The sequence below is a fragment of the Podarcis vaucheri genome (assembly GCF_965113315.1).
Source record: "Podarcis vaucheri genome assembly, chromosome: 1".
Classification (NCBI taxonomy): Eukaryota; Metazoa; Chordata; class Lepidosauria; order Squamata; family Lacertidae; genus Podarcis; species Podarcis vaucheri.
Window position 1 is genome coordinate 40,349,242 of NC_138759.1, and position 21,828 is coordinate 40,371,069.

At 41.6% G+C, this 21,828-nt stretch overlaps 1 protein-coding gene across 1 annotated transcript in view; it reads right to left on the bottom strand.

The window, feature by feature from the left end:
• Positions 1–14,038: 14,038 nt before the first annotated feature.
• Positions 14,039–21,828, bottom strand: part of DPH6 (diphthamine biosynthesis 6) — a 245,867-nt gene continuing 238,077 nt past the window's right edge. Inside the window, exon 15 of the mRNA XM_082241429.1 lies at positions 14,039–16,624. Within this exon, the coding sequence (XP_082097555.1) occupies positions 16,506–16,624 (119 nt within the window). The 3' untranslated portion in view covers positions 14,039–16,505. The remainder of the gene's footprint in view (positions 16,625–21,828) is intronic.

The following is a 21,828-nucleotide window of genomic DNA, read 5'->3' on the forward strand; positions in this document are numbered from 1 at the left end:
CCCAAGCAATCTACTAGGAATTCCTTTTTGAAAGATTCAGTATAGCATGCACTTATTTCTTTATATTTTATGTATAAGCCTTTCCTGCTGTTCTGAGTCTTGCTAAAACTAACTAAATCAAAGATGCAAAGAAAAGCGATTAGAACTTCTGCAGGGTGTTTCAGTTCTAATACTTACCAAGTAGGAAACTGTTGTTGGGTTTGTAAAAGCAAAACCAAACTCTTCTTTTGCTTTATTTGACAGAGAGCATGCAAGGTAGAGCCAAATCACATATCATGTGATAGCCCATTGGTTGGCTGGTTGGTTATTTATTTATTTATGGCACCATTTGGCAGAAAGATGGGCTGCACATTTAACAAGCAAATAAAGTAAGTAAGTAAGTAAGTAAGTGCCAGGAAGGAGCATTTTCACTGGGTATGAAAAGATAATGTTTAACCCCTATCTGCCCTTCCATTGTTCCCAGTGCAAAATCATACATTTTCTTGAGATTATGTCAGGTAAGAAAAAGCACATGGTGTCGATGTATTGCTGTCACAGGCCCCTGCATCTGCTACCTTTTTAAAAAACAAAAACAAAACAGAAACAAAAAAGCCAGAAAACTGACAGACTTCCAAGTGATGCAGTTAGCACCACAGGCAGTATAGCTAACTATCTGACCTCATGTTGAATAAGCTAGCGCGGCTGATGCAACTACATAGAAAGAAGCTACAGGATGAAGGAAACAACTGAAAACAATGAGAGAATGACCTAGATGAGGAATGGGGAACTGGTGGCCCTTCAGATCTTGCTTGTCTCCAAACCCCATCAGCCCCAGGCATAATGGTTAGTTGTTAGGGATGGTGGAAGCTTTAGTTCAACAACAGCTGAAAGTTCATAGGTTAGCCAGCCCTGACTTAGTTCCTTTTTCAGAATGCAATCCATAATCCAGTTGGTCTAGAGCTAGTTGGCTTAAAATTGAAGGAAATTCTTTAAAATAATTGGGTTGTAGGTGGTGGTCTTCCTCATTTTGTTGTGCCTGTGGCAGTAAATGTTGTTTTTAACTCTTGTTTCTCCGAGTATATTAAGTAACTCACAGCTGATATTTTTACATGGAATATGAATTGCATTACCTCACAAAATCCAAATTTTCTGACCATAAATGGGTTTATTCTAGGTCACACGAGTGGCACATTGTTAGGGCAAAAACAAAGTGCACTTTTAATAACATGGGTGCCAGAAACAAGCATTTTAATCATTCCGAATCGGCAGAGAATGCTGACATGAGGCAAAGTTTTCTGAGCAACTGTTAAATGTGGCCTTCTTCACCTTGAACACTTGGAGGCAGCATTGCCCAGTGAATGCTTCAGAAAGCAACCAGCACACCCAGGATTTGGAAATAAAGCCAAGATTATGAGGCATACGAAGCACAGGAACCTATGGAAATTTCAGTAGCTCTATTTGAGTAAAAAGAATACACCGTGAGGATCAATTTCTATGACTGATCTTTTCAATCCTTGATGTGTCTTCAGAGCGGGGCTTGTGATTTTTCTCCTGAAAGAGAAATAAGAAGCCATGGGGGGGGGGGATTGGGGGGGGTCATTCCTTTCTGCTATCAAGTGTGGCAGCTCAGTCAAATTCCCATTATGAAGTACTGCCTAGTCAGACATGTCAAGTTGTGTAGCACTCCTTCTCCACGGGCAGAACTCCTATTTGCTCCTAAGTCTGACACCTAGATAAAGGCCAACTATTTCAGAGTTTGAGGCCCAGTGTAGCGTAATGGTTAGAGCAGGGGTCCTCAAAATATGATCTGCAGGCCACATCCGGCCCGCCAGGCTCATAAATCCGGCTGAAACGCTGCGCTGAGTTTACCTCAGCACGTGGGGACTGACTGAGGCCTTGAATGGGAACAAGCACCTCAAGTGGCGTTGGCTCTGACAATGAAACACCGCACTGGGTTGCATAGGAATTCGTTCATATTTTCTTCAAAATATAGTCCAGTCCGCAACAGTGTCTGAGGGACAGTGAACCAGCCCCCGGTTTAAAAAGTTTGAGGACCCCTGGGTTAGAGTGTTGGAGTAGGGCCTGGGAGACCAGGGTTGAGATCCCCACTCGGCCATGAAGCTCACTGGGTGATCTTGGGCCAGCACTGACTTCTGGCCTAACTTGCCTCACAGGTGTACATCACCTAGAGCTTCTTCTAGGAAACATAGGATATCAATGTAACTTAGCCATGTTCATTCATTTCAGTGGGTCTACTCTGAGTAATACTTAGCTGAATCCCATCCCTTGTGTTTATATTGGGTAATTTGGACTCATGTGGTTTTTTATTTATTTATGCCCTTCTTTTCTCTAGCAAGCTCAGTGGGTTGTACACAGGATTCCCAGGCCATCTCCCATCAGCCAGACCCAAATTTCAACAGAATTGCTGCAGCATAAGTGTTCAGAGTACACCCCTGGGCTTACGCTGCAGATTCACTGTTTCCAGTTAAAAAGGGATGCAATCAGATTTTACGAAGAAGAATGGTGCCATTGTGACTCCAGATTTTGGTGATGATTTGGAATGTATCCTTACCACCACCCTTGGCCAAAAGGAAAAGGAAGTTGTAATAACTGTCCTCTAAATCCCCAAGGCTCATTTGGGTACATGCTAACAACCAGCAAACTTGGTAAGGCAAAGGGAGAGCTGTATTGGAAGCAGGTTTCAACAGTCACTGTTTCACATCTGAACCACAATGCAGACGCAGCCCCTACTGAACAGTCTGAATATACACATTTAGATGAAAAACAGGATATGCATTTCCCCACCCGGTTCTTACAGAAGATCGGAGCTGAATTGGAGCCAATGTGCCTTAGCACTGTTCACAGTGCATTAAACTTTATGGTTCTTCAAATTCTGAATGCGTGTATTTTTTTCATATATACATATGGAGGTCCTGTGTATGTGTATTAGCACATATTGTTACATACTTGAAACAGTCAAAATCAAATGTGGTTAAATGGCCCACTAAGTGGGAGCTTATTTTGCCACCTCCATCCATGTTTTACCAGAACACCGCGGGGAATAAGTTACTTTGCCTCATTTGTGTATGGCTTTATTCGGCTATATTTCCTTTGCTTCCTTCTCCTGTCTCTTGCCCCTAGGCCTGTGCCAGCCTTGCTCTCTCAAACTAGGGTTGGTATATTTCAAAAAGTAACATTCCTGACACCCACAAAGTTATTGAACCTTTTTTAGGAAAACCCCAAAATTGTTCACCTTTTAAGCTTTTTGAACTGTTTTCACTTCTTTCCCCATCACATTGCCATTTTTACACCCAAAAACCTGTCAGGAATTTTCCTGCTGTATGGAAGCCTACCTCAAACTGACCCCCCATCAGTTTTTAGACTACATGATTGCCTACTCTTAGGGTTGATTCAGAAGCTTGAATTATGATTGTTGAGCTTTCTTCTTTTCTTTTTTGTCCAAAGTTGTTGATCTTATCAACAAAAATGAGTTTTTGAGCTATTTTTTAATGAAAACACCAAAATCTACACTACCGATTTTCCTGGACATTTCAGTGATGTCTGGCCAGCCACTGCTTAATGGGGCATATGGCAACCCTAGCTTGAATACCATATTTGGAATTCAATTTCTGCCTTATTGTGGATCCTGGCTGCCATTTGCCAAGATACCCCATTGTAAAAGGGAATTCCAATCTCAACCCAATGCATATTAAGAGCTAATTTTAAGGGCCCCACCCTGAAAGTTCCAGCTTATCCATTATACATACAAATGAAATTCTTTGTGTAGGTTTCTCTCCCCCCCCCCGGTAATTCTATGTTGTTTAATGTACAGCACAATTCTATGCCTGCAACAGGATTTACTTCCAAGTGTGCATAGCAGGAGCAGTGAAACACTGGCTCTTCAGATGCTTTGGCATGACAATTTTATTCTCCCTTTCCATTGGTCATGCTGGCTAGGGCTGATGGGAGTTGAAGTCCATTTGGAGGGCTACGTTTGAAATCCGCTAGGCACATTTTTCACCTGGCTATCGACCACTTGTGACCAAGTGAAGGTGCCTAGCTGCCAGGATGGCGCTTGATGTCTCCATCACCTGGAGGTGAGTGCCTGAGGATCCTTGGATCTTGACTGTTTCCACACACTAGCAACACATCCTGTAGAATCCTATCCGCTATATTTTATCTGCACAAGTAGAATGAATTTGAGGAACTAAAGAGTCATATTGAAAAATATGACTTTTGAGCCGTCTGGCCCCAAAATGGCAACTAGGCATTCCATTTTGGCAACTAGCTTATATATCTGAGTTTCTAACACTGGCCACAGGTGTATAATTTGCTCCTGGTGTATACGATTGCAACCTTCAATATCTTTTCAAGAGTCCTTTATCTAAGAAAAGAGAGCAGCCCTTGCTTCCTTCGCTTGGTATGAGTGCTTGTACCCCTGGTTAGGAGAAGAAAAGTCTGCACATATATGAGGCAGGAGGGAGGGGAGAGAAAGCATTTAATAATGGAGTTGATAAATAAAAGTTCCAAGAGTTTGTGCATGAGCTTGGGAGAGGATGCAAAGGGGAGGGGGAAGATGAAAAGAAGAGAGTTTAGTATATGTAGCAAGAAGCAAAAATCGTGAAGTCCTAAGTTAACTCGCACAATGCTTTCAGGAATGGGGGGGGGGGGGAGAGACCCAACACTGTCAAAACACAACATTAGTTTTCAGAAGCCTCCAGGCAAGATTTTATTTATTTAACGTTAGCTCCTATTTTAATAACAAAAAAGTGGCAGCATATTCTACATCAAAGAAAAAAACTTTTCCTAATGTTTCCATTCCTCTTCTGAAGTGCAGGCACTGAAGTAATGGAGCTGTCTGTCTCGAAATAATTACGTGAGTGGCAGGATCTCAACCCCAGGAAAGCTTTTTGTCTGCACTGGGGATTGTGCTATAAAGAGTGTCGTGTCTTGCACTGCAGAAACCAAACACCAATGGGGGGTAACTGGTTTAGCTATTGAAATAGTTATATTATGTAGATAATTACCCCCACACACCTGAAAACAGAGTAGTGCTAAACGCCTGGCTCTGAAAGCCACTATCTTTTATTCCTGCATCAATAACAGAGATGCTGTCATGGACCACCATGTGGAGATTTCCATGCTGTCATCAATGAGCTAATTTATACCGTGCCTTTTACCTTGCAAGGCAATCAACATTATTAAAGCAGCTTTTCAAAGGGAGGAAACACTCTAATGACTCATTTGAGGTGTCCATGATTACTTTCATTTATTATGATCAGTGTATTTGGCTGCAAGGTAAATATTCCCACATATTCTTTGAGATTGTGTTAAATGAAAGGAATGGCAGCGAGTTACCTGCCAACCACTCAAGAGTGACTATACACAGCAGATTTGGAGGCCCCTTTCTTGAGGTGTAAACAGCAGGACACGAGTTAATCAGACATGGAGAAGGAACTCAGAGGAATAAAGGAAGGTGAAAATGCAATTTAAGTCCCACTTCAATATTAGCATTTTTGATCGTGCCATATTGTATATGGTAAATATATCCAAGAAGAAGTTCTCTCCCTCTCTCTCACTTTCAGAAAGTGAGAGAAAGTGAGAAAGCGAGACATAGAAAGTCCCATAAAAAGCACCAGGTCCTTCTTCTGGAGCAGAATTCCTGGAGTCAGAAGGTCCATGCTGCTTTCAGGTGAAGTTGGCACAAAATGACAGCACAGGGTGGCCCATGAAATCAACAATGATATCAAATTGAATCATAACCCAGCCATGCGAAAACCTATCTTTAAATATGAAACTTCCAACACATTTCAGTAATTATTATGGAAATTATCCCCCTCCCCTTCCCAAAACAGCCCAAGGCCACAGCAGCAGAACAATAAAAACAATACAAATATATTTTAAAAGCCATGGGTCAATGCCAGCGGATCAGCACCACCACCACCAATGGGGCCTCCCCTGGTTATCATAAGGTGATCGTGAGGTTAGGAATATTTTAAGTATTTGGGTCCCTAAGTACAAAGCCTCTGAGTGGCTAGGACCCAAGTCCCTGTACTAACACCCTAAATTGGGCATGGTAGCTCAATGAAAGCCAGTGTGGTGTAGTGGTTAAGAGTGGTAGACTTGTAATCTGGTGGACCGGGTTCGCGTCTCCGCTCCTCCACATGCAGCTGCTGGGTGACCTTGGGCTAGTCACACTTCTCTGAAGTCTCTCAGCCTCACTCACCTCACAGAGTGTTGTGGGGGAGGAAGGGAAAGGGGAATGTTAGCCGCTTTGAGACTCCTTCAGGGGAGTGAAAGGCGGGATATCAAGTCCAAACTCTTCTTCATTTTTTAATTTTTTTAAATACTTTTATTTTGCTTTAAACAAATACATATAAATATAGACAACCAAAATTACAAAAGAAAATTCCTTAATAGTAATAATAATGGAAAAAGCAAAAAAACCTACAAAAAATATCAAAGTACATGGCATAAAACATAAGCCATTATGGGAAAGAAAAAAGGAAAAAGGAAAGGAGGAGGATGAGAAAAAAGAGGGGGGGGGGAGAGGAAGATGAACCAAAACACAAGAAGGCTCATCTATTCTTCTTCTTCTACTGTCCTCTCATTACATGGTTCTCTCAAACGGCCACACTCAACAACCTGGGCGCTGCATTCAGCACTTGGTGCAGCTCCCAGATCATCTTCAAAGGCAGCCCTACATAGAGTGCATTAAAGGCATAAGGGAAGCATATTGAATCAGGCCACTAGCCCATCCAGTCCAACATCCTGTTTCCACAGTGGCCAACCAGATGCCTATGGGAAGCCGACAAGCAGGATCTAAGGGCAAGAGGACGCTTCCCACTTGTGGTCCCCAGCAACAGCTCTTGGCTTACTGTTTCCAGGGGTGGAGGGAGAGCACAGCCTGTTACGATATAGAAGCAATGCGGCAGCGAGCTGCAGCTAGCTGGAAAGCAAAACATGATGGGAATGTTGGGACTGCACCGTGGGAACCAGAGGGACAGTCTATTCACTGTTTGGAGCACCGGAATTAGCTCAGAGTGTAATATGAGCTGCACAGGAGGTACAGAAGGAGGAGTTTTTTACTCTCTTGGCTGTTGGAGTTTGAGGAGAGCAGACGTGTTTTCTGTAACGCTGCAAGGACAGAAATAAAGACATGTAAATACATTTCTGTCTATCTCTTTCCCCTCCCTGGGGGGAGCAGGGAGCTGAGGAGGATCGCCGATCGCGACCTAGCCTGTATCCTGCCGGGAAACGCAGACAGGGAGGTCAACAAGGAGATCAACCCGGGTGCCTGGAGAGTGGCCAGATTCTCCTGATAAGGCTTGAATTCCTGACACAGGCTAGCAGCTATTGCTAGCCTCGTCCTCCGTGAATTTGTCTGATCCTCTTTTAAAGCCAACCAACTTGATGGCCCTTGCTACCTCTTGTGGGAGCAAATTCTAGCATTTAGCTGTGTGTTGTGTGAAGAAGTGCTTTCTTCTGATTGTCCCGAATCTTCTAATCCTCAGCGTCATGGCCTTGAGTTCTAGATTTGTAGATGGAAGGGCTCACAAGGGTCAACAAGTCCCACCGCCTGCAAAGCAGGAATCTTTTGCCCAAAGTGGGTCTCGAACCCACAACCCTGAATCTCGTGCTCTTCCTACTGAGCTGTCCCAGCAAGTATTGTGAGGGAAAAGAACTTTTCTCTACCCACTTTCACCAAATTATGCATAATTTTGTATGATCACTGGATTCCTGGACATGAGAACCACCCACCCACAGCAGCTCCATCTTATCAGGATTCAGCTTCAGTTTACTGGCCCCCTATCCATGAATGATTGACCCCAAAGTAGTGTCTTTTCATATCACACATCTTGCACTGGAGGAGAATGTTAGCCACTTTGAGACTCCTTTGGGTAGTGATAAAGCGGGATATCAAATCCAAACTCCTCCTCCTCCTCCCGGTGGAGTATAGGGTCAGGTTCAAGGTGCTGGTTTTGACCTTTAAAGCCCTTTGTGGCTTAGGGCCCTTATATCTACGGGACCGCCTCTCCTGATATGCCCCGCAGAGGACCTTAAGGTCCATGAATAACCATAGTTAGAGGTCCTGGACCCTAAGGAAGTCAGACTAACCTCCACCAGGGCCAGGGCCTTCTCAGTGATGGCTCCGACCTGGTGGAATGCTCTGTCCCATGAGACTAGGGCCCTTCAGGATTTAACCTCCTTCTGTCAGGCCTGTAAGACAGAGCTATTCCACCTGGCCTTTAATTTGAATTTAGCCTGATCTTTTATTTCCACTCTCTTCCTTCCCCCTCCCCTTTTATGAAGATCACCCACTCTGAGACCCCACAGCTAATTCTCCCCTGGCCTCCTCGCTGGCCCAAGTAGGACCAATTCAGCCAGCTAGCCCTGGGGATTATCTAATTGATTTTTGAATTTTATTGTTATTCATGTTTTTATACTGTATTTTATGTTGCTTTTCTAATTAAGTGTTTTAAAGTGTTTTAAATTTGTTGTTAGCCGCCCTGAGCACAGTTTTTTAACCGGGAAGGGTGGGGTATAAATAAAATTTTATTATTATTATTAATATAGGATAGTTAATATCCACTTTTTGAAAATACACAACTGTCTGAAGCCTATGAAAGCCTGTTAAATAGATTTTAGGGGGAAGAAGTACTGAAGCAAAAGAGAGAAAATCTATTAGAAAATAGATAAAAATCAAACAGGTGTCTTGTGGTGCAGGTAGCCTAAGGAGGCTTTTTAAAGTATGGAGGGCATTGCTGAACAGGCCAGGGAAATGAACGAAGGTCCTAGGCCAGGGGTAGCTTATACAGACCCTCCAAGTGTCCCCATTTTCCAAGGACATCCCTGATTTAGAGAATCCGTCCCGGTTTCTAATTTGATCTTGGAATGTCCCACTTTTCCTTAGGATGTCCCTATTTTCACTGGAGAAATGTTGGAGGGTATGAAGTTATCCAACGCCCAAGCCGTCTGAAGACAATCCTGTATAGGGAAGTTTTTTTAATGTTTAATTATGTTTTTATATATGTTGGAAGGCGCCCAGAGTGGCTGGGGCAACCCAGCAAGGTGTGTGGGGTATAAATAGTACAATTATTATTATGGAATGGGACGTCCCTATTTTCATCAGAGAAATGTTGGAGGGTAGGTTGATGTGGTATCCTATAGATGTTCTTGGTCTAGAATTCCCATCAACCCTAATCAGCATTGCCAATGAGCAGGGATTATGGAGGCCAAGAACAATGGGAAGGCATCACCTTCCCTCTTCCCTAGGTATTGCCAATAAGCAGTTCTACACAATTCAAAGAAATGGAGAAAGAATGACTTGAAAAACAACAATTGACAAAAATCCACCCCAAAACCAGAATAAAAGATGAAGGAGTGTATTAACAAAAAAAGGGGGGGCATTTGCATGTAACATAAGGGTTCATTTCTCAGGTATCCAGTCTTTTTTTTTGTAAATTAAAATTTTAAATATGTGTAAAAAATTCAGTATTCAGATGAAAGTAAGTTATATTTTTTTTCAAAAAAGCTTTCAAGATCTCAAGTCTGTAGTTTGAATGCTTAGCTAATACATCAACACTGGCTAGCCTGCCAAAAACACTAAAATACACGGAAGAGATCATAAATTAGTAAATTGTCAACTCTTCTTAATATGAATCTCCAGTGCCAGACAGAGTTATAATAGTAAAAGCAGGTTACCTAAAAATAAGTGCCAGAGTCTAATCAAAAAGCGGAGGGCAGTTTTTATTTTAACTGGGTTTGTAGAAGTAATCTCGATTGTAGAGAGGCCGCCATGATTTAACTTGGACACTTGAAAACCTTGCACATTTCAGATTTCAGTGTTCATCTGGGGAACTATAATACCACACAGTAGAATCTTTATTAAATCAGTGCATTCATTTATTTGAGATAAAATGTTTTATTCAATCATTGTATTTTGATAGAGTAGACTATAGCACACCAACGCGAGATAATGGATTGAACAGAGCATCCTTGAAGGAGAATCGCTTGCTTCAGATCACCTCTTTTTTCCTCAGGAGACATTCCGCTTCCAACACCCGCACAAATTCCAAAGCTTGGGCAGAAAGATGCACCAGTGATACCTGGTGCAACAAATCAGATTTTGATTCACCTCCCTATAAAACTCGGGGAGGGGTGAATCAAATAATCCCTGCTTAAAATACCACAGTGTCATCTTTTAACCTATCTAGGAAGATCGGCTCTGGTGCTTTTATGGCAGCTCAGCCATGTGTACTGCAAAGGCTCGCTAGCATCGAGGCTATCATTTCGACAGCTTTCAGGAAGAGGGAAGCAGAAAGTTATATTCCACTAGTTTTCCTCCTGTCGTCCTGCTTAATCATTCCGTTTAATCTCCTTTTCTGTAATTAAAGACTTTGTAGCACATGCTGATGCATGTCTACTCAGAAGTAAGTCTAATTTATATTAGTGGGACTAAACAACAACTCCTCCCAGGTAAGTGTGTATAGATACCACTGCAACTTTAATCATGCAAGAAGTTTATTCAGGTCGGTTACTGATTACATAAATTGTTTGTATGTAATGGTTGTTATTATTACTACTAATATATTGTCTTGATATTCATCTCTTGATACACTGAAAAAGAGACACAGACAGAGAGAAAAGAAAGAAAGAAAAAGAAAGAAAGAAAGAAAGAAAGAAAGAAAGAAAGAAAGAAAGAAAGAGAATTTCCAGGTTGCATACTGTTAACACAGATTCCCTTTTGGATTGAAGTGCTCTTTCTCTCAAGATTGCATTTGCAGCATTGGCGTACCTTGTGAGTCATAACATGAATAAATTGTAAATTTTCCTGAGGGTTTAATACAAATCAAGGAAACCGAAAAATTTTCTTTTGTTTGTATATCTATTTTTTTAAGCCCTGAAAACTAATGTCTTACTGTGGCATTCGTATTTACACTCCTGAGATCAAAACCTGTCTAGGTAAAATCTATTGCACTGTCAATCTGGTGTAGCTTTTTGTTTTTTTAGCATTTATAAATTTCAAATATTAAACCTCTTTACTCCATTTCTCCTCCCACGTCAGAACACACAATCTGGTTACAAAGAGACCAGGAGAGAGAAAAAGGGGTGCTGTTTGAAATTTCTCTCTTCCAGCAGGCCAGGTAGTTATGATGAAAGTATTTCAGTGTTAAAAAAAGATAAAAAGGTGTTAAGACGCTTTGTTCTGTTGTGTAAGTCCCGGGTCTCTAAGTGAAGCAGCACCTAACTTGCATATCAATATTGAACAAATTGCCTTGTTCCTGTTTAAAAACTCAGCAAACCTGGCTGATATACAACAGGGAACAAATGTGAAATATTCCAAAGACAAAAAGTCAGTGTTATCAGAGGGCTTCCCATAAAGTTTCCTTTATAAGTTTCCTTTTATTCAGTTGTCAACCCCCCAACCCCTGCCTAGACCAGGTTTTGGTTTTTTGCATTCAATATAAAATTATAAGTGGACATTAAAAATGGTTGCATAAGTGTTGAAACTTAAACAGTAGGCATTATCATTTTGAAAACAGCAACAATAACCACACCACATATTGACATATTTGAAAGACTGGCATCATTTGTGCAGGTAATACAAATAAATAGTACGTTGATACCTTTCTCTTAAAATGAAAGCAATATTACAAGTAAGAGGAGGAAATATGCTTGAAACACTTTCCAGGCTCCTCAGATGTGATGGAAACCACTGAGCTATCCAGATACACGCATGGGGTGCAATCCAACATAGGGATGTTACTCAAGTGATGTGGGAGATGCAGAAGTGCAGCTTCTTCCTGGACCACTGGGGTAACACGCAGACCATAGGGCATTCTTGCCCATGATGCAGCTTCTTCCCACATTAGCAATGCCCTAGATCTGGGGGAGTTGAAGCTGCTGTGGCAAGGAACTCCTCCCAGTTCCTTTATGATGCTCCCCTAGAGCTCTTTGATAGCAATTGCTGCTCTGTTCTTTTCGGTGATTCGCCATTCTGCATCTGCAGGAGGTTCCCCAAGATGGAAATGAAGCTGGCTTGTGCAAAAAAAAAACAGGCCCCATCTGCAGCATACATTTAAAGCAGTATTATACCACCTTAAACAGCCACGGCTTCCTCCAAAGAATCCTGGCAGCTGTATCATCATCATCATCATCATCATCATCATCATTATTATTAAATTTATATAACGCCCTATACCCACAGGTCTCAGGGTGGTTTACAAGATAAAATTACAAAACAGCCCTCCACATACACAAAAAGTTAGAAACAATTAAAAACAATCATTATTATTATTTTAAAAACACACAATTAAAAAGCAGTTTAAAAGAATGTAACCAGTATTCTCTGCTGGGAAGCAGCAGCTGTCCTTTTGTAGTCTATCAGTCCTAGGCCTGGTGGAGAGAGGCAGGAGAAGGGCCCTCAGACTTTCGGCAGATGTAGCAGTAGTTTGTTAAAGGTACCAAGAGTTAATAATCCATCTCTTTTCTCAGACACAGTGGTGCCCCGCAAGACGAATGCCTCGCAAGACGGAAAACCCGCTAGACGAAAGGGTTTTCCGTTTTTGAGCTGCTTCGCAAGACGATTTTCCCTATGGGCTTGCTTTGCAAGATGAAAACGTCTTGCGAGTGTTCCGATTTTTCCCCGCTCCCCCCCTTTTTCTAAGCCGCTAATAGCCTTTTAGCCGCTAATCCTTTAATAGCCGCTAAACCGCTAATAGCGCTAATCTGCTAAGCCGCTAATAGGGTTGCTTCGCAAGACGAAAAAACCGCTAGACGAAGAGACTCGCGGAACGGATTAATTTCGTCTTGCGAGGCACCACTGTAATTTTGGGAACTGCAGCCCTCTGAAGGGACTAGGAGTCCCCTAACAACTCTCAGCACCCTTAACCAATGCTGCTTTAAATGTGGACCTAGTGCAGATCACAGTTCTGGATTTTTCAGGAGTACCTGTGAGCCAGCTCTGACACACTTAAAAGCTTTGACCTTCATCCCATTTTCTGTTTGTTAACTTATTGCTTGCTCACTCTTTGTTCTGAAGCAACAAAAGATAAAAACATGCGATTAAAACTGTCTTGATAAATATAAAGCCTGTATCATTTGCAAAATTATTTCAGTGCCACAAGATATGAAAGGGGGTGGGGATAAACAGAGAGAGAGAGAGAGATGCTAGGGTTAAAAAGTTTAACTAACATACCCCAGTCATTTGCCAGTTATGAAAAAGTTGTAGAGATTAAAATAAATATTGCTTATGACCGATGTGCCAGTACATTGGCTGACAGCACTTTGTTGTTCAGTAAAAAAAGAAAGAAAAAGAAATATGACTTCCAACATTCAGGCTGTGCTGGGACAATTTTTAAGCACGCCTATGCCTTCCTCTTTCAAAAAGACTTGTCAGTAGCACACATGAAAAGGATATTGGGATTATAATCAATCACAAGCTACAATATGAGTCAGCTATCTGATGAGGCTGCAAAAAAGTCTAATGCGATTTAGGTATCCATTAATAAAACCGTAGAGTGGTATCCAATTATGGCTGGAATCTGTCAGAGGAAGTGGGGAGGCAATTTTTGCCAATTTCCCTCCCCCCTTGTGATTCCCTCTGTATCTGTTCCACAGTGCTGGGGGTTGCCAAGAGCAGATTTAGGGGGTATGTAGGGCACTATAGGGAGGGGTAAACTGGAAATTGCCTTCTTCTCCATTATGCTAATGGATTCCCTTCCATCAGCATATGATCACCACTGGATATCACCCATAGATTTCCAGTCCTGTGAAATAGAGTACTGGACCCAGTGCTGCACTTTCAGGCATATTGGAACGGATTATGAGGAGGGCAACGAAGATGGGCTATAGAACAGAGAACGAGGCATACAAGAGGCTTAAGGGACTGTGCATGCTTGGTCTAAAGAAAAGAGGACTGAAGGAAACCATTTTTATTTTATTGGGTTGTCCTTGCTTCTATTTTGATTACGTATTTTGTGTTTTTATATTGTGATTTTATCCTGTGAACTGCCCTGAGACCTGCAGGTGGTATACAAATTTAAACAACAACAACAATAACAACAACAATTTATTTTATTAAAATGTTGAAGTCCTGTACTCCCATTGCAGCAGCACCATGCAGGCTCATAACTTAAAATATTACAAATCTGTGAAAACAAGTATAGAAAACACATAGATCAAGGAGACAAAACCAGCAGTCAAAATGAAGCAAAAAATGTTATCTGTCACATACCAGAAAAGTCTGCTAGAATGAAATGGTCTTTAGTAAACAATGGAAAACAGTGAGGGAGTGGGGGCAGCCATACCTTGTGGGGCAAGTAGTTTCATAATAGAAATTGAGCCATTGAGATCTGTCTTATGCTACCTAAAAATGCTTTCATCATAGGTCTTCAAATACTTAACAGCTCCACTAATGCAAGCACTTTTGGCTGTGCAACCCTGTCTCCTAGTGAGCCCCCTAAGTAAGTTCTGGGTCCCCCCCCCAGCCTTCTGGAGCAGGAACACAGAGGGAGTAAATAGGAAGGCGAACTTCCGCTGTTCAGGCAAAACTGCCTGGATGAGTGTTTAGCTGTATTCTGCCCTGGATAACATTCTGCCACATAGACTAGGACAAAGTCTAGATTGAATGGGCCTAAGCTACAGGAGAGTAGATTTGGGTTGAACATTAGGAGAAAATTCTTGAAGGGATCAGAGTCTGACAGCGGAACAAATTAGCTAGAGAGGTGGGTCCTCTTTCTTATTGGACATAAGACAGAAACTGGGCAGACATGTGGGGAATTTTGTAGCTCCAGATTTACTGCACTGAACTAGTGGGTTGGACTTGATAGCCCACACAACCCTTTTCTAACTCTACAATTCTGTGATGTGCTGGAAACTTCTCCATGCAAAGAAGTATAAAGAGCTGCTTTGCTGCTTTCAGATGGAATGTCCCCATGCCATAATCAATATGGGAGAAACCTCTTAATACATTCACAGCAGCAGGGCAGAGCCTCACCGAAACCAAGTGGCTTTCAGCTGTGGGCTTGTTGCAGATACTGGCAAATTAAGCCTGCGAGTATAATTCACTCACATAAATTTTCTAGGGAACATCCAGCCCTCAACAGTTGGCTGTTGGGAGTGAGGAAAGGGTTGCTTGTAAAATGCTGTAGAACACAGCCAGAAGCTCAGTTCAAAGCAGGATAAATTTAATCAGAAATTTGCACAAGGCAAAAGTTTTATCTTATGGCTGCAGGAAGATCCTGGCAGCCAGATCCATAAGAAAGTCATGTAATAATGCATTAAAGGCAATGGAAGCAAAATTCAGACCTTGGTTTAGCAAAATGCTTCTCTGTGGAATTACTGAACAGAGTGGCTTCCATATTCTGTAACCGCACCAAGTGTAACTCCATTTGCACCAACTGCAGTCCAGAATTGTCCAAATGACTTTTGAGAAGTTAATCCCTGTCTGAAGGCATGCTGCTGGAAGGTCTAGTTTCAATGGCAGACATCTAGCTGATGATGCCGCCGCCCCCCCCCCCCCGGCAGAAGCTGTTGCCTGGGCATTTGCTGCCACTACCACCACATGTGGCAAAGGGTGCAGCGGAGGAGGAAAAGTCCCCGAGTCAAGAGGCTCCATTTGGTAATCCCAATCTAGAGATCTGCCACCAAGCCAGGAGGCTGAGTTGAAGCTGCCACTGCTGCCTGGTAAAGCTCTCCCATCTTGTCTGCAATGCAGGAGGTGACCTTTTGCAGATGCCCCTCCCCAGAAATGTCTGTTTAGGGAAGGCTGTACCAGTAATGCTGAAGCTGCGGTGATGGATTTGTATTTGCATGCTATGAATACTAATAGGCACTCTCTGGAGGCTTCATTTTTTACAACAAATTGGCAGTGGATCCATTCTGAGTACTCAGTTAGGTTTTCCTACAGTCTGCTATGGGGCATGAATGAGCCCCTTGAGCTTTGGCAGCTGTTTTCCTCCCAGAGCTAATGATGGGATCCTCATGTGTGTACAGGACTCTGGATCTCAGGCAATATGGGGCCATTTACTGTACTTATGACAGTACAGTACATTAAGCTTAACAGGGCTGTGTCAGCATAAATAGTGCATTCCCTTGAAACAAGACTCTGATCAACAGAAGGTACACCAGTATGAGGAAATTACCAATTAAAGGCAACATGTTGAGAATCTTCCCCAAAACTATCAAAGGATGTATAAATGTAATTAAGGGATTTTCCACGTAAACTTAGGAGTCTTCCATAAAGGTTATGTTAAAGCAATGGAGTGTGATCTGATCTTGGTTATGAAAGATACAAGGCAGGAGAGATTATGGAGTTATCGATGTGACATTTAAATTCCCTGTCAGATACCAGATGATATTGCAAAACTCCCATGGTGAAAAGTTGGGAAAACGGTATCTTTTGCCAAAGTTTCAGGTACAGACAGGCCTGCTTGTTAATGTGCCACCATCATTTTCAATATAGTCACGTGATGTCTTCTTGCTTTTATAGTGGAATGAATAGGCCAATGCTCAGTGTTTAGCTACTGGCTGAGCCAACACACTATGTGAATAATTTTGTTACCGGGTAAATCCATCACAGGTACCATAATTAGAGCTGGTGCTTTCCTGCCCATTTGCTCTTCGAGATGTCCTCGGAGTCCTGCAAGATAAATAAACAGATCCACTGATACCTTTCAACTCATTTAAGCATTCAAAAACAACATAACCACATGCTGCAAATAAGTGTATTTGTCTAAAAAGAATGAAAAACAGCCTGATTAAAATAAAGAAATCCCTTTGGTATGATTCAGCACAGCTCCTCTGACATTTTGATGCAGAAGTTCAGATTGCGGCTTAATGCAGGAGAGCTTTCCCCACAGTTTCATCCTAGTTTGTTGGTTGAAAAGCCAGGAACTTGGTAATATCATAATTTCCAGTATTTCTTTTCTATAATGTGCTATACATAGAAACCGCCTCAACCACACAAATGGTACTGTGATTTAATAAATAATAAAATAAAGACAACTTGGAACCTGCATGTTGGTTCCAAATGCAAGCTGTTTATGTAATTAATGTAGAAGTAAACAATCCTCTTTTATAGTTCTTGTCATCTGATTTTTTTAAAGCACGGACAGGAGACTGAGACATGAGCTCTGGCAGTAGACAAAAGCAGTCAACTAGCTTTGATGCCAACTAGCATTTATTTATGAATATTCTCCTGTTTGTGTACTGTGTATTTTTAGTACTCTGCTTTTGTTCTTATTTACTGGTTTATTATTGGTTTCTTTAAATATGTTGCATTTCTATATGCTTAGGTTTATGTTGATAATACTTGTGTGCAAGTCTTTTATTATTAGGCTGGTTCTCCTATACCAATCCAGTCACGCACTGAGATCTTCTTCCGAGGCTCTTCTATGGGTACACTCATCATTACCAGGGGCCAAATACTATTACTTCAGAGGCAGGCAAATATTTTGCTAGGCTTTTACCCCTTTCCAGCAGATTTTGGTTTTTATTCTGATTGCAGTTTTTTTAAAAAATCTTCTGCACCATGCCACTGTTTCATTGTTTTCAGGTGTGCTGTGTATGTTTTCAGAATGAGACAAATTTTGTATTTTTATTCTTCTTGTCAGTTATACAAGGAATGCAGATTAGTAATGAAGGTGTGGTGTATCCAATTACCGCATTTTTCGCTCTATAAGACGCACCAGACCACAAGACGAACCTAGTTTTTGGAGGAGGAAAACAAGGGGAAAAATATTCTGAATCTCAGAAGCCAGAACAGCAAGAGGGATCGCTGCGCAGTGAAAGCAGCAATCCCTCTTGCTGTTCTGGCTTCTGTGAATGCAGCCTGCATTCGCTCCATAAGACGCACACACACTTCCCCTTACTTTTTAGGAGGGAAAAAGTGAGTCTTATAGAGCAAAAAATACGGTAATTAATAAGGAAGAGGGAGCAAATAAGGCAGTACCATAATGCAGATTTATCTTTAACACTCACCTCCAAAGAAATAAGACAAGTTCCAAAAAAAAATCCTCCTAGACTTTTTTTACAGTGCAGGCATGTGCCTGTTTAGCAGTAACCCCCAATGCTCATTGGAATTAATTGTAAGTGCAAATAGCACTGCAGCCTCAATATGAATGTTTCTTAAATGTGTAGAAATGTGAAATGTCATTTTGTCAACAGTTAAATAGGTGTTATATTGTATTGCTTCTTTTTTGTATTGTTTAATAAACTTTTTTTTAAAGAACTCAATTCAAGACTGTTTTTCAACAAATTTATTTATTTGCTGGCAAATATGACTGCCCCTCCAATGTTTCATGATGCTGAGATCCATAGACTAATTAATAGATTTCATTAGCTTTACCACAAATCCAGCTCATTCAAATAATGTAATAATTTAAGAAAATGATGGAAAAATAATTGCAAGAAACACTCCTTTTCTTAATCAAGTCATAATGCATCCTTTTAAGGAAAGTGGTAGTTACTAAGCCATGTTGCATTTTTGTGGCTAAAAATGTTTTCTATTTCTGTGCAGCAGAGCACAAATCTGAAGGACACTGGGGAGGGGGGAAGATGCTAGATTTGGCTTTCAACTGGTCTCCCATTGTCAGATTCTACAATACTGCAATTGTAGTAATGCAGTGTTTCATAACATTACAAAGCTTAGCTACATATACAGAAAATGTTATTCTTTCCCTATGATTTCAGAGCTGTCAACAACCTGTGCCATTCAGAGATGATATGCTGATGCTGGTGATTATTATTTTACTTAACAGCTTTACAAGACTAGAGCATTGTCCAAGGCCTTCTCATGCAGATATTGCATTGCTTGGAAGGGGTTAACAGATGGAAATGGTTGATGTTAGAGGTGACTATTGACTGAGCTGAACCCAAGATCAATAGTTGCCTCAGAAGTCAAAAGGACTTCATGTTCCATGTTTAAAACAACTTGGTCTATGTTTTCCAGCAATGTGCTCATTCAGGGTCAGCTAAGCACCATTGCAATCAGGCAACTGGAAATGTACACGGCAGCTACATTTGCTCACACTTGTCAAGTGGATGAGAGGCAACCCATTGAGAGCACAAACCAGCAGAAGCCTTGCCCAATGAAATCACTGGCACATAAGCCTGCCACTGTTTTTTGAATTTCCGTTGCTTTCAGTGGGCTTTCATTGGACTGGGATTGAAGATGTCAACCCATGCTTTTATTTGCATCCATTTCTCTTCCTTGAATATGTTGAAACAGAGTTCCACTAAATTTAATTTTTATCAATCAATTAAGCAATTGCCCAACACTAAAACTACATCAAAAAAGTAAAGTATTTTATTTCCTGACAGAATATTTGGCAAAACCACTGCAGCCTTTAGAAACCGAAACCTATTTAGAGCACGTATGAGGATAGGAAGAAAGGGGGGGGAGGAGAGAAATATTTTTAAGTTCTGATATTTAAAGTGCACGCTAATCACAAATTAGCTACTTAAGTGTTCCACACTAGAAAGGAAAAAAGATACACACATATAATGTCGTCCTGATGGCATTTATGTAAGCTAATTCAGGCAGAGAGCGCCAATATGCTTTCCTGCAGATTGCTCTATTAATATTATACAATGGCTGTAGTGCAGTAAGCTGTTGCTTAAGTGCAAGTTTAAGTCAAATCTATGCCTTAGCTTAGAAACAAGGCTCCTGCCATTGGCAGCTATAGCAGAGAAACTCAAGGACTGGTCTCTGTCCTCTGAAATGAAAACAGAGGAGGGACATTTTCAGAAAGAGCACAATTGTAGGCCAGAGTACTAGATATTTTTTCTTCATTTGTCCCTGCCATGCTCCTTTTGCTACCTTTCCTCTCTGTGTTTTAACCAAATACACTGTTATATCACTTAGCGCAGGTCTTTAAATCCCAGAGCTAATAAAGCTCCATTGCTTCAGCTGTATGGATTTGACATGCAGCATGTGCTTTGAAGAGAAGCTTCACAGGGGATCAGGTTCCTAACAGTCGACTAAGAGTTTCAGTCCCCACAGAGGTGCCCCTGGCGTGCTGAGCACTTAACCCTTCGACCAGTACCAACATGACTGTTCACAAATTATTGATGTCTCTAAATCCCTGGCAGATTGCAGACAGGTCTTGTCTCCCTTGAAGCCCAAGCATATGGCCACTAATGGGATGGATTAAGAAGAAAAAAATACATGCAAACACTCAGCCTTTGCCACATGAATGTAAAGCCACAGAAACAGGAGAAGGTGATTGAACTGGACTGAACACTGCTAAATACATGATTAGCCTCTTGTTATGGATCATTTCCATTGATCTATATCTGGTTTTGCAGCACAGTTTAATTAAAGCTGTCTGGAACAAGCCTGTCCCCTAAATGATCAGCTATGCAATGAAAACGTGAAACTTGAGGAAGCTCGAGGCCTCTAAAAAAGCCTCACTGACTTTGTGGTAAAATAACAGTAGCAGGAAGGGAAATATATTTTCTGCACAAATGAACTGTTTTGTCGCAGCATCTCAGGTTCCTGAACGTGGTTTTAAAAACACAACAAATCTTGTTTCCTTTTAAGTTTGTTCTTAAGGTGGATTGCTTTTCACTCCCAAATAATTCTCTGGAAGCCAATAAGCTTACTTGCAAGTTAATTATTTCCTGATAAAAGGGTCTAACAGTGCGTCCTAAGCACGTCTATTCAGAAGTAAGCCCCACTGAGTGCAATAGGATTTGCTCCTAGATAAGGCTGTACAGTACAGGATTACAGCCTAAAATGGGGGGTGGGATCCAGCCCGCAGAAAATGGCCCGCCAGCCCCAGGAGCTTTATCTCCCAATCTGATCAGGACACAAATCACTCTGCCTGCTTTTTACAGATCCTCCCATCGCAGTGCTCAACATCGCAGTACTAGGATTGCAGATAAAGCCGTCTGTCTGCTCTTTAAGAGCAAAAGGCAGCACACAAGGCAGCCTCTCCGCCCCTGGTGCTAGAAAAGCTGATTGTGTGTCCCTGTGTCTGCATGCACTGTTTGTGCATGTTTGAGAAGAGAGAGGGAGTGTGTGCTGTGTACCTGCATGCCTGCTGAGAGGATCTGCTGTACATGTGGTGATTGCACATGTGCGGTGCAAGTGCACATGTGCACACACACATATACACCTTAGCCACACCCAATGGTGGCATGTTGTCCTCAGAGGGGTGGCTGTCTGTCAACAAGGCGCTTGGGCCAAAAAGAGCTTTTCAATTTTTGATTTTACTTCTAAGTCACGTTAGAAAGACTTACACTTAAACATATTTAATATTATTGGAACTGAATGGGTTTGAGACAAGCGTCTCAGGGTGGTTTCAGATTGCAGCCTGTCCCTGTAGCCGTAAACAGGATATACAAAATTTACAAAAATCACATAAGCAGGCCCAACAAGCAACAGATTAACCGTAAGGGAAACTAGCAAAACTACATTGGGGACAAAAATGTACACTTCCAATTTTACCAAATACCTAGTTAAAAAACAAATGGAGGTCATTCTAACGGATTAAACAACCAATGGTCCAAGCGACAGTTCTCACCCAATTTTTCACTTATGGCAGCCCAATCACTTTCCTTTTCTCTCTCACACAAGAGGGCCATACTCTGTGCCCACAGACCCTCACTTTGGAGGAAGTTAACACCTTTTAGCCACACCGCCCAGGCTCTTCCAGTGGAAGACCAAAGCTCCACTGGCCAGAGAGTTCAATAGCTTTGCCTGCCCTCTACAACAAAGAGAAGGGAAACTAATGCTTTTCTTAGGTTTGATAAATAATAATAATAATAATAATAATAATAATAATAAGTCACCTAACAAGGTGCCTCTCATTCCGTTTCTCCAGTCATGAACTTGGTGGC